The 13,919-nt window shown below is 42.7% G+C and overlaps 1 protein-coding gene across 3 annotated transcripts in view; it reads left to right on the forward strand.

Annotated features, from left to right (window-relative positions):
* The first annotated feature begins 3,473 nt into the window (after nt 1-3,473).
* LOC133459761 (lysine-specific demethylase 6B-like) overlaps nt 3,474-13,919 on the forward strand; it is a 34,710-nt gene continuing 24,264 nt past the window's right edge. The window contains exons 1-5 of one of the 3 annotated variants that reach the window (XM_061740039.1): nt 3,474-3,634; nt 5,654-5,765; nt 10,886-10,942; nt 12,522-12,645; nt 13,842-13,898. In XM_061740039.1, coding sequence (XP_061596023.1) covers nt 12,527-12,645; nt 13,842-13,898 — 176 coding nt within the window. In that variant the 5' untranslated portion in view covers nt 3,474-3,634; nt 5,654-5,765; nt 10,886-10,942; nt 12,522-12,526. Of the gene's footprint in view, nt 3,635-5,653; nt 5,766-10,885; nt 10,943-12,521; nt 12,646-13,520; nt 13,647-13,841; nt 13,899-13,919 lie in introns of those variants that run through there. The other 2 variants (XM_061740040.1, XM_061740041.1) reach the window with 2 other exon arrangements.

The raw sequence follows: 13,919 nt of genomic DNA on the forward strand, positions 1-13,919 counted from the left end.
AACAAGTGCATCAATATCAATGACTGGAGTGTCTGTGCAGTACTGTGCTACACTGCCCTCTGCCAAAGTTTGCCTTATGCAAATAGAAACTGTCAGATTAGCTCCAGCTACAATCCCTCACTGCCCTAATAAGTCAGTTTGAGGGGCTGAGTGTTGTTGGGAGCAGCTTGCCTCTCCGATCTAATCTTGAGTTATGACAATCATAACTTATGCAGCCGGGGCTGATGATGCAGTTATGTGACCAGACATTTTTCAGCTGTCAGCATTTTCACCAATTAGAATTATAAATTCAGACCAGGCAGCGACCCGGCTCAGCGGCCCGCTGCTGCTCCTCACTGGGAGAGTTTGCTGCTGCTGAGTTAATGTTCACGCTCAGAAATGTGACGACTTTTCTAGCGGTGGGGTTTTAGTTTCTTTTTCATACAGTTCAGATTGCGAGTGAGCAGGTAACTGGATTTTAAAATATGTGATAAAAACAGGTTACAGCTGGTAGATCATGTGACCCTGTTGTAAGTATTATTATGCATGTCTGTCTGTTTGTTGATGTCAAATGAATCTATGTAGTTAAGGGCATTTCCCACCTCATTAAGATCCATGTACACGGGAGATCCCTGACTGTCATTGAAAAAGTAATTTTTTTTTTTCTCAGTTAGAAACGGAAGAATTTATTGTTGATCTTCAGTACTATGAAATAAACAAACAATTGTAAGGTAGAAATAAATAACTTTGGTACACCAATGATGTAATTAAAAATGGCAAAAACAAAAAAAAGGAAAATGCAAGCTAATACTACTGTACAGGGACAAATGTAGCAAAGAAGGCACGTGTGACCTAAATTCCCTTTTGTTAAAGAAATAAATATTTGACATGATGTTGCAAACATAGTTAGGCACTCAAGCAAGCAGATCTGATGGTAAATCAAACAGACTTTTTTTTTTATGAAGGATGGCCATCTGATCATGTACAAGTTATTTTCCTTGAGAATCTTTAAGGAAGAAAAAAAAGACAATAATATGAAATATATATAAAAAGTCGTTTTAAAGACACGGAGGAAGAGAGACATTTCTGGGTGACTGAGGCTTGGCCAGTATTTGATTTGATTTGATTTGATTTGATTTATTTTGTGTAAAAAACAACAATTTAAGAGAAGAAAACAAAACAACAAAACAAAGAATTTCATACTTTAACACTTGATATGATTGATTGATTGAGGAATTTATTAGAAGAATTGCATAGGATCAGGTACAGTTTCATGACAGTACAGATTCGCTGATACAAAGTCAACTAAAAGGCATTATTCCAAGAAAGCATTACACTTGTTTACATTGGAGGCCTTTTTTAAACTCATATAACATTGAATGACATACAGGTAAGAAGCAGTACTTTGTAGGGAAGATTGTAAAAAAAAAGAAAAGGGGGGAATTACTGTTATTTTGCACCGAGAGAGACTAAAAAGGTGATGAGACAAATAGAATAAGCTTGGTAATACAAAACAAAAGCAGAAAACAAAACAAAAAAACAAAAACAAGAAGCAATAATCAGAAGGAACAGCGGGATGTGCAGTAGAGGCTTTGGTTATTCCCAGTTACGAGTAGCAGCCTCCTGTAGGTGGCTTTTTATTATTATATATTATTATATATTATTAATTATATCTTAATTTACATGTGCAAAAAGGAGTAGGAAGAAGTGTAAACTTATTTAATCCTACCCCCATTCACTAATCATTTAACCCGTATTTATAAATACTCACACACCAATCGTGGAAATGCGTTCAGTTGCAGAGACACGTATGCAATACTGCATATTGACCACAAGGAGGCAGTATTGTTCCGAGCTGCTTTATGATGAGATGAAGGCCTTTAAAAATACAGTCTGTCAGCTGCATATGCAGTTTGATTAAACATCGATTACACTTAACTGGACCATTATCAGGCCGTGCAGTGCGGGCTTGGTTATTCACATTTGTGCTGAAGCAAGTTGTCTAATAAAAACAAAAATTGTGGCTTCAAGCATCTAGCCATGAAGGGAAATTACCAATTTATCTTACACTGTTTTCCACTGTGTCACACTATTATCCTGATGTTAAAGTTTGCTATTAAACTGTTTGAATTTTATTTGAATTGAATTGAATTTTTGCCGGCAACCATGAAACTGAGGTTTTCGTAAGAGGAAATAAAGTACAGGCGGTGACTGCTGAGTCCTCTTTTCGCCACCAGGAGGCGCGATTTGACAAATATTCTCCTCGCGTTTGAAGCGTCTGCACCAAAGCCTGCTGATTGGTCCAAACACCCACGTGGGTTGAGCACTGACCAATAGCATTTGGGCGGATCAGTGGCTGTTACTAAGGCAGTTTAGAGGTTAAGAAAGAAAAAAAAACTGTCACCATCACCACTACTACTACCAGTGTGCCTCCACCATTTCACACGTCTGGCTCCTCGCCCCTTTCTCTTCCGTCTCTACTGGCACTGGAAGCGCCGCCTGCTTTTTATTGGCCGGCGAAGGGTGAAATAAGCCGAGTGAGATCTGGTGTAGCATTGTGTCTTACAAAGAGTAGACCCTCCCTCTTTGAAGCAAGATAAGTGACTCCACCTCCGCTGGTGATCCTCCTGTCACTTGACATTTGAGCTCAGGGAGCTAAACACCAGTGCCCCCCCTTTATTACCATTTCACTAAATCCAATTCAGAATCGAGCATTGTCTTTTATTCTTAAATATAAATACATTTATAACATTTTTTCATTGTAAAACAAACATATTAGTTAATATCTAGATGTACGTCTTTGATAACACCATCAATTCCGAAATATTGTTTCCCCGCTATTGAGAGATTTAAAATATCTCCTCTACTGTACTGGACGTGTTCCAACTCTTTCACATACACACATACAAACAAGAGGAAGAGAAATAAAGACTTCCCCTCCTTTATTTCTGTCTGGTCGTTTCCCCTCCTCCTGCCTCCTCTTATGCCGCGTTCCATTTGTCCTCGGAAGTGGGGATTTCCCAGTTCCCAGTCGGAATTTTCAACTGGAACGCCCCTCGAAGTGGGATTTCCCACTGGGAAAGTGGGAGAGTCTTCACCACCCCCGAGTTCACATTCCAAGATGGCTGCCCCGGTTGTAAACAGTAGAAGAGAGCTCTGTAAAAATCCGTAGCACTTCATTCTAGTTTTGGTCACACTAAATCAGTCGTATACAAGTATTGTTCGGCATATATATGCTGCTATAGTGTAATTTACATTTTTCATGTGGTATATGCGAACTACAAACTTGTTTACCTACTTTGTAACTGGAACGCTGATAACTCGGCTGTGACGTCACTCCCAGTTCCGAGTTCCGAGGTAAATGGAACGCAGCATTATTCCCTGCAAAGATGTGACGGACGGGAGGCTCTCGCCGCTGATTGGCTCCCGCCCCGTGATTGACAGCCCGACGCCCCGCCCCCGCGCTCTCTGCACGTGGATTGCCTGTGCAGCGATGAGAGAGTGGAGTGGAAACAGGAAGAGGAGGCGAGGGGAAGAAAGGAGACAGAGGAGAGAGGATCGGGTGAGACAAGGTGGCGAGGAGTGAAAGGGAGGAAAAGGGGAGCAGGGGGGCTGTGCGGACCAAAGACAGGAGAAAAAAGAAAAAGAAAAAGAGGTAAACGACGACTAGAGAGCGCAAACTTGACCTGCATGGATGGCTTGATGGAAATATACTGCATGCATTGTGCAGAGTGGGAGATGTGCGTGCGTGTGCGTGCTATTGATTCACTTGTGGTTCAGGATCAATTAGGGTTTTTTTGCCATGGTTTCTGGGGGATTTGTATCATCACTCTGCAGTGTGTGTATGCAAACTGCTGCACATCCATCCATGAAGCTCGCACATACACACACACGCTCATGTGCACACACACATCCACACACACAGAGAAAACCGGACGCCTGAGAGCAGAAATGTGAAACGATAAATGGAGTGAAGAGGAACTGTTGCGGTTACTCTTGCGTTGTGGCCACATTTCTGCTCTCCAGAACTGTTGAATACCAGCCCGTGGGCGCTTGTTCGTGTGCGCAGTGTGCAGTGGTGACTGTAAGCAAGTGCAATGATTAACCTGAATTTGGAGTAGGGTCTGAAGTGAGTCACGTACTGCACGGGACAGCAGGCTGCACTGAAACATCAGCTGTTTATGTGCACTGTAGACTGTATTTATGTTTTCTAATACCCCCCTTTGTATGTGACACGCACTCATTTTTAATAAAGAATAAAGAAAAAGGTGAAAAAAAACCCAACCAACATGGATCAGCTTAGATAACCACCTGCATGTGCATTTCTAGGTTACAATTCTCCACACAACCCAGCTGCCTGGCATGCATGCACGCATGCACGCATGCACATTCACGCTCACATGCATGGCCTGTCTTCCCCAGAGCTGACAAGCTGCTTCTTTGTCTTTGTTCACGGAAAAAGCTGAAGATTTTCCCGGCATTGTTTGCAGCATGCACCCCTCTCCCTGGTTGCTGACCTTGCCTTGGTACATTCCAGCACCCCTCCGAGGGGCTGTGCTTTATGGAGCATACGCCGGGGAAAGCTGCTTCCACTGGAGGGGAGAAGGGGATGGAGCAGAGGCCTGCAAGCTTGTTATTTTTAGAAGTGTGATTGATAGTTGGCTCGTACTGTACTGTGTTGTGTTTCCTCGCGGATTTCAGGCTGTTTGCAGGCCCTGTGTGTGTGTGTGTGGTCAGGTCCAGCTGCCCGTCCAGGCTCCGGCCCAGTCTTGCGTGAACATTGTTGCTTCACAGTTTTCCCCCTCAGTCTAATGGCTTTATGTGTGAGCCACCAGAGACAGGTCTGATCTGCTGCAGCCCATCCTCCCTTTTATGGTGTAGGAGCTGCATCCTTACCCACATGCACATACAGAGAGCGACAGATGCACGTTTGCAGCGGCTCACTGCAGAGAGACGCTCATGCAGGAGTGTGGCAGTTCTGCTGTGACAGTTAATTGCAAAGTTTCAATGTTTTTGACGGAGTACTGTCATTCGGCTTTTACAGCTGCCGCGTGAAAGCTGCAGGCGTTTAAAAGGACTGAGCAGTAGAACGAGGAACTTTAAAGCCCATAGACTTTCCCTACTTCCCAACCCCCCCCTTCCCTTCCCTCCCTTCTTTCTCCATGTCAAAATCACACACAAATGCAAACACTCCCCTCCTTGCTGGAGGCCTTCCTCCCAGCTCTGGACTAAATGATATCATCGGTTGCCAGGGATACAAGGACACGGCGTGCAGAGAAAAGGGAGGGTGAGGCATAGGCAGAGCTATACACATAGGCTGATACAGAAAGCGACAGGCTGGGATATTGGGTATCAAGGAAAAAAAAAAAAAATGGGAAGCCTTGTTGAAACAAGTAGTGAAACAATGAGGCAGGGCCATGAGGGGAGAGGGCAGGAGGAAAGAATGCCCGCGAGCATGTAATATGTTGCTAGTTTCAATCTCTCCCTTTGTCTATGGGGGTCAGTTCTGGATATAGATAATAAAGGAGAAGGAGGGAAGTCAGAGCTGCACCTGAGGAGAGCCTTCCCTCTGATCTGACATGTTCAAACCTTCCTGTCTTGTCTATCTGTGTTGCCAACTGCTCATGGTGTTTCCTCAAGCTCTCTACTCCGTGTGTCTGTTTGTGTTTGCCAGTGAGCAGCTATTTAAAGGGATCTGAAACTGCACGGGTCTGCTGTCTACTGTTCCTGACGGGTAGCATCAGAAAGTCTGCCCTCCCTCCTTCTCGCTCAGTAGCCATCGCAAGGTAAGACCGCCTGCAGGGGTTCACACACACACGTGAACTTGATATTATGACACGTCAAACAAATGACCCACATTTACTGTACACTCAGCAAACAGGGACAGTGTTGGCAAAGAAAGCAGTGCTTGATGACAGAACCATCAACTAAGCACTCACTAGCCTGATAAAACAAATAACTCACTCCATAGTACAAATATTAAACTTTACATTGGCAACAGGAGCAGGGCTATAGTGTCTCAAACATGATGCACGCTGCAGGTTCTTTGTTTAAGGTTGTTTCACGGTGGAGGAGAGAGTTTAGCCAACAGCAACTTAACCCATTTTGCAGATGACATCATTTGGCGTCAGAGGCAAATTCCAGATGTCTTGAATTAACCCTGCACAGATGGTTCCAATACTGGAAGCGCAGACTCGTTGCTGCAAAGAGTCAATCTTAAGCAGCCGCTGACTGACGGCTCCCCCAACAACACTGTAACAAAAGTGTGTGCTCCAGTGTCCAACCGGGAGAGTCAACAGAGCAGATGGTCTGTTTGCACAAAAGCTGTCCCACTCTGGGCTGCATGCATTGTACATCCAACACTCTGTCTGAAGGTGTTGAGAGGCAGAACATCCAATCAAACACAAGTTACTGACTGAAATGGCTTGCATGTGGCTCTCTCGTGAACTTCTTTATCACAACAAGCATCATCCTAATCACAGGACACCTTCAGGCGCATGATGTTGCATTCCTGAGGAGGTGGTTTCAGCTTTCAGCCGAGCATAAAAAAACCATCTAAAGGCTCGGCTTTGAAACAGCCGATTTAATGCAACATTAGTGGATTAGGGCGGTTATTAGCAGCCGTGCCTTCTCCCCAGCTTTATGGAGCAACTGCAGGCACACAGCGCTGCATGTAAAAGCTGAGCGTTGCAGTGTTGTTTTAGCACAAATAAACCCATTGTGTTGGAGTTTTTTTCACAAAAATGCATCATATATGAGCAGTTAAGTCTGAAAAGCCTGAAGCTGCAGCAACTGTCTGGCTTCTGTTGCTCTAGCAACTAGTTGGAGATGTACTCTCGGAGAGGGAGGCTGCATTCTTAATCTCATTCAGCACTTCCAGAAATGTTAATATAGCCCAGCTGCAACAGTCTCACCACAAACAAACCTGTGGAGCAAGAGAACAATTCAGCAGCCATGCCCCACAAGGGAAGTGATGACATGTTGCGTGGTTGTGCTTCACACACGCTATAAATAGCTGTGGCGAGCAAATGCATATCGCAGTGCAACTTATCAGCATGCAAAGAGGAACTTTCATAAGGCGGGCTTACTGCAGCATCAGCGGAGAAAAAAAAGTGAGCTTTATGGAAAGGCTGTGTGCAGTATTTCTGATTTCAGCTGAAAAATCTGAACCTGAGACATTTTTACACACTGTCGCGCTTGAATAAATAGAAATAGAGTCCAATTTAAAAGCATCTTTTCAGAATTATAATCGCACACAAGTAATCCTTTTAAAAGTAGTGGCTCGACACCAGCGCAGCTGGTGGCGTTTTATGAAGGTAGACGTGTGCCAAAAATGCACGAGCTTGTAGATTTGATGTGAGAACTTGTAGAGTACGATGTGAGAACACAAATCTGAACTTGTTTCTCAAATTCTTCTGCTGTAAAGAGAATCACAGACACGTGAACTGAATTTGAAGTTGCAGAAAAAGATGGATCATGTGAGACCATGTGGAAACAATTTGTACTTGTGAGTCCAATTTTCACCTGCAGAGGATTTTCAACCGTGCTCTGAATGTGAATGCACGGAAACGCGTTTGCAGATGTGCAGCTTTATGTTTACACACTTTTTTTAACATCCATGTGGATAACCCTCAGGACACGACCCGGGTCACACGCTGGACAACTTTGGGCTGACTCAGCGTGTAACCGAGGGGGCCCACTCTGGACTGACTGATCTCTGAGGGTCTCAGAGGTTACTGGGTCTGATGTGGGCCGGTCCCATCACTCCTGCGGTTTCTTTGAGAGTCCGATTTCAGTCCACACAAATGTGACAGCAGCTGTGATCTCAAAATGGTGTATAGCTGAAAACAGTAGCGAGATCTTTAACCCGGTTTTCTGCCGTGTCCTGTCCGGGGGTTCAGTCAATGAGCTCGTCAGCAGCGTCAATACTAAAATGTTAGATGTTATGGACACTATTTCTCCCATTAAGGTGAGCGTTATCTCTGTGTCTGAATGACTGAGCTTCTCATCTTTAAGGGAGCGGCCAGCCACCCTGCGGAGGAAACTCATCTTGCATCCATGATCTTGTCCTTTCGGTCGTTACCCAAAGTTCATGATCATAGGTGAGGGTGGTACTAGGGCTGGGCGATATGGACCAAAAGTCATATCTCAATATTTTCTAGCTGAATGGCGATACTCGATATATATCGATATTTTTTCCGTGCCTTAATTGGGGTTTCCCCCAAAGCATTATAGCATAGCATCTCTGTTAGCTTCATTTATTTCTGAGGCAAACCCTTAAAAAAACAGTCAGTTTTAATACAAAGCCTCGTGCCAAATGTCACACAGGTTCCTTTATTAACAGAGGTCTGCACAATATCAAAATGTATAAAACAAATGAAATAAAAATAAACTGCCTGCATATATAGAATAAAAAAGCTTCTTGAATAAAATAAAACAAATATCCCTTTCCTGCACAACAATTAAATTAAAATACACTGTGCAATTAATACAATGTAGACAGTAACAGGCAGACTTTTCCACTGAGGTTGACAGTTGTGCAAATAACAAAACATTTGTGCAAATCTCAAATAAAACATTCAAGTCAATTTGTCACAAAATAAGCTATATCAAAATCATAAATATTTTTTTTTTTAAATCGATATAAACGATATTGTCTCGTACCATATCGTGTTTGAAAATATATCGATATATATTAAAATCTCGATATATCGCCCAGCCCTAGGTGGTACTTTCTCCAGTTAAACAGAAACTAAACTAAGGTTATACACGTCAACACAGAGGTTTAATCTAAACCCGGCCAGAAATCTGGGTGTAGTGGTGGACTCAGACCTCAATATGGAAAAACACATTCAGGCAATAAGAAAGTCAGCCTACTACCACCTTAAGAATGAATCAAGGATGAAAGATCTGATGTCTCAGCAGGACCTGGAGACACTAGTCCAGACATTCATCTTTAATAGCTTGATTATTGTCACAGCATCTGTACAGGTTACACAACTGCAGCAGCTCATCCAGGAATCTGCTGCTCCAGTCCTCACTCAGACCAGAACAGTGGCCCACATCAGTCCAGCTCTGAGGTCTTTGTCCTGTCTGTCTGTCCATCGGAGGACGGACTTTACAGTTCTGATGCTGGTCTGTAAAGCTCTGACTGGTCCAGTATGAACCTTCCAGACCCCTCAGGTCAACTGGATCCGGTTTTCATCAGTTCCCAGAGTCAGAACCAGACGGGAGAAGCTGCGTTCAACTACTATGCTCCACATGTCTGGAACAAACTCCCGAAAGCCTCAGATCAGCTGAAACTGTGAAACACACTCAGTGTGTTTAAGTCCAGGTTGAGGACTCACCTGTTCTCAGCTGCATTTGAATAAAGCTCCGAATCTGCACTTTTAAGCTTGAGTTTCAAAACTGGATCATATTTTAACTACAGTTTTTATCTATTGCTCTATTTTCTACGACGGAGTATTAGGGCCAAACTAAGACAAAAAAAAAAAGGAAATTACGAGAATAAGGTCATAATATAATGATAATAAAGTCGTAAATTTACCAGAATAAAGTCGTAATGTTGCGAGAATAAAGTCATAATAGAATAAAGTCGTAATATTACGAGAATAAAGTCGTAACATTACGAGAATAAAGTCGTAATATTATCGAGAATAAAGTCGTAATTTATGAGAATAAAGTCGTAATATTATGAAAATAAAGTGGTAATTTATGAGAATTCTAACAGGAAGAGCAGTCTTCTCCCTGTGTTAAAATTAGGAATATTGAGCAGCATCTTGTGAAGTTATATATATAATATATTTAATATTACTTTATTATCGTAATATTAAGACTTTATTCTCAAAATATTACGACTTTATTCTCAAAATATTACGACTTTATTCTCGTAATATCATGACTTTATTCTCGTAATTTTACGACTTTATACTCGTAATATTATGACTTTATTCTCGTAATTTTACGACTTTATTCTCGTAATTTTACGACTTTATTCTCGTAATTTTACGACTTTATTCTCGTCATTTTACGACTTTATTCTCGTCATTTTACGACTTTATACTCATCATATTATGACTTTATTCTCATAATTTTACGACTTTATTCTCGTAATATTACGACTTTATTCTCGTAATATTACGACTTTATTCTCGTAATTTTACGACTTTATTCTCGTAATTTTTTTGTCTTAGTTTGGCCCTAATACTCCGTCGTAATTTTCTTTCTTTCTTTCTTTCTTTAAAAAAAAAAAATGTAAATCATTCTTTTTATTTTCTACTGTGTGATGATGAGTTGAATGTCTCTGTAAAGCACTTTGAATTACCTTGCTGTTGAATTGTGCTGTACAAAGAGACTAGCCTGCTACCTGAAGCCAGTGATAAAACAGGAGGTTTGCGTCCAGGGGTTTACGTGCACCGTGTGACCACAGTGAACCCGTGTGTAGGATGTCTGCTCCTGATTTGCAGCACATTTAGCACCGGTTCTGGCCGTAAAATACAGACTCCTTTTTAAAAGGAAAAGTTGAGAGAAATACTCCAGCACTATGGTTTTTTTTTCTTTTTTCTTCTTTGCTCTTAAAATCAGGTTGGCATGGTTTAGTGCTGTTTCTTTTTCCCTTTCCTGTCGTTGAATGACCACCAGCTGTGGTGGCTGCTGGGAAGCGGTGATTAGAAAGAGTCTGAGTGCACAGTGCGGCTCTGGCTGACTGATGATACGGCCGCTGAACTGATACAGGGCAGCACGAGGAGCTAAATCTACTAGATACGCACGGAATGACGCTTTGATGTGGGCGATCCACAAACACAGACCTACATGGTAAATAAACTAAGCAGGTAGACATGTCTTGGACATGCATGCTTCCCTGACTGTACAGAACTGTTATCTCAAGCCCGCTCTCTGCCCGCAGGTCGCCTCCTGCTCTCAGGTGTGAAGTGGAGGGCCTCCCAAACAAAGACCAAGACTGGTAAACTCAACACTTGTTCCTGTTTCCATTGCTGCAGGAATACTTTGTAATGCCTGGGACACTTTTATTGCAGTTCGGTCAAGCCAGTAAATATCTTCTTAACACGAAAGTGAAATCTTTTTGTCAATACAAATAAGAATCAGATGAAATCACAAGCCCAGCTCCAAAAAGGTGGAGACACTTTATAAAATGTAGAGAAGAACTGAACACAATGATTTGCAAATCCCTGCGTTTTTAGTATCCAATTTTGAAAGTGAGACTTTTTTGCATTTCATAAAAAAAATATTTGCTCTTTTTGGATCACTGGGGTGATGGTTTTCATTTAAAAGCAGTTCATGTCCGCCTGGGAACAGTTTCTTGGGTTTTTCTTGCCTGATGTTGGAGTCAAGCTGCTCAAGCGTCTAAGGTCTTCTTAGTCAGATGTTTAGTTACATTTGATCAGAAGTCTGTTTGATCAAATGCCGACCTGGACTCTTCTCCTGCACAGCCATGCTTCCGTAATGGATGCAGCTTAGCATCACCTTGCTGAAAGACCTTTACATGAAGAGGTGTTCCGATGGGAACTTCTGGATCTCTTAAACCTGTGCATACCAGCATTGAGGTTTTCTTCCCATATATGCAACCTGCACTCTGCATAGGCACGAAAGCCCCGCCACACCATCAGAAATGCAGTTCTGGTCAGAAGCCAGATAGTCCCTTTCTTCTGAAGTCCAGGAGACACAGTGTTCAGGGAACAAGATGAGCAACATGTCCCTCCTCTGACCACAGCACCGTTTTCTAGATTGCGTCAGTCTGTTTCAAATGAAGTTAAATCAGAGAAGATGGCAGCATTTCTGAATCATCTTCACATATATGTCTTCTTCTTTGCACAATGAGGCTTTGAGATGCAACTGTGGATGGGCCAGTAAAGCTCATTCTGAAACAGTGATTTCTGGAAGTGTTTCTGAGGCCGTTCAGTGATTTCCTTAACAGAATGATGCCTGTTTTCAGTGCAGTGCTGTCTGGAGGCCCCAAGTTCACGGGCCCTAAATACGCCCTGTTCACACAGAGAGTTCCCCAGAATCTCTAAAACTTTTCATGATCTTACGTGTTGCAGATTAAATGGTATTAAGTCTTCTCAATGCTGGGGAACAATTTTTTTTTAAATTGATTGGAACTTATTTTCTAGCAAATTGAGGAACTTTCTGGTCTCTTTACTTGTGGGAGACTCCGCCTCTCCGAGCAGCTCTTTTTTCAAATTAGTTGAAAAATGTTGCTCTGCAACTTTTTAAGCTCATATTGTTCATGAAATGGTAAAATATCTCATTTTAAGCTCTTCAAGTTTTCAGAAAATTGAATAGTTTATGACATTCTCTTTTTAGAGTGTCTTTGTGTGTCTGTTTAAATGTTTACATTTAGTCCTAACTTTATCTTAAAGTTGGAGTTGTAAAAAAGCTGCACGTTTTTATTATGAAACAGAATTCAGAGCTAACGAGTGACCCCTTTAGCACATATCACATATTATTTAGTCAAAAATGTTGCATGTTTATTGCAGATGAGTTGAATGTCCACAGCTCTCACTAGAAGCATCTGTTTCCAGGCTGCATGTATCACCCAGCAGAGCTCTACTCTGGCCGTGATGCATGGGACTCCCATCCCGCTGGAGGACCTCACAGAGGACACTGGGCACCTGCGAATGCTCGTCCCTGGAGCCACACACAAAGGTCAGCGGCGCCATCGCCACGGTCTCAAAGTGATCAGGTTACTCCGGCTCAAGCTTTTATTACTGCAAAGACCGTACCGTCTTCAAAGCAGCGGGCCGGCTGTAGTCCGTCACGTGCACGCAGACGTATTCTTTCATCCTCTTCATGCTCGTACTGATCATGCTCATACGAACTGACTTTAAGCGCTGAAAGTCAGCCAAAGCTACCTCTGAGACTATAGGGGTGAATCATTTTTTCAGAAATAGTTGGGTTTTTTTTTTTTAAAAAGGATGAAAATAGACACAGTGGAAGTTTTATTCCACAACGTAGATCATTTCAAGAGGTGGAAACTCCATATTTTTATGTCTGGACTGATTTAAGACAAGCGCCACTTCATGGGGCTGACTGATGAACTGACACTCTGATGAGCATTTTAACAAAAAGCTCTCTTATTTCAGCTGCAGCTGTGAGATCCAACACACACACACACACACACACACACACACACACACACACACTACAAACAAGCAGAGCTCTGGTGAATGACACGACAACTCCTCAGCTGCAGCAAACTGAAGCGTCAGTGTAACAGTTCAGCTGCAGCTCCAATCATCGTCCCTGCAACTGTGTGTGTGTGTGTGTGTGTGTGTGTGTGTGTGTGTGTGTGTGTGTGTGTGTGTGTGTGTGTGTGTGTGTGTGTGTGTGTGTGTGTGTGTGTGTGTGTGTGTGTGCTCGGAACTGCGCGACACACTCGCACAGCCGTGGCTTTAGCTCAAGTCGATTTGTAGCAAATTTGAAGCATTAGTGAGTTGTTTCTTCTTAATAGTTCAGAGGGATCCCAGTGGTATTATCCCTCTTTGTATTGTGAGGACTAATCCTCTCAGAGGCATTTCTGCCCAACAAACGAGGACGTCAGAGATGTTTATCGCCGCCAGAGTGTATGCTTCTTATGCCAGTCGTTAGTTATGACCTGACAGGGCATTTCAACTTTGCATATTTATAGGATCTCTATGTACAATGAGGTGAGACATTGAGACAAAGGCTGTGTAGATCGGGAGGAAACACTTGGAACGCGGAGCTGGAAACATCGTTTTGGCTTCGGCCCAACCTCTCGTCAGTGCCAGCGGGGTTGGCGCTTCCAGATCTGTTCTACTCTGTTTTCAAGAACAGCATTATTACAGGCGATTATTGATTTGTCTGTTTTTCCATTACTGCAGATGCCAAGACGGACGCAATCAGTTGCACCATTCAGAATCCAACCGTCTTTATAACAGGTGAGTAAACACACTCTGGAA

The sequence above is a fragment of the Cololabis saira genome, chromosome 14 (genome assembly GCF_033807715.1).
Source record: "Cololabis saira isolate AMF1-May2022 chromosome 14, fColSai1.1, whole genome shotgun sequence".
In the NCBI taxonomy this organism is placed as follows: Eukaryota; Metazoa; Chordata; class Actinopteri; order Beloniformes; family Belonidae; genus Cololabis; species Cololabis saira.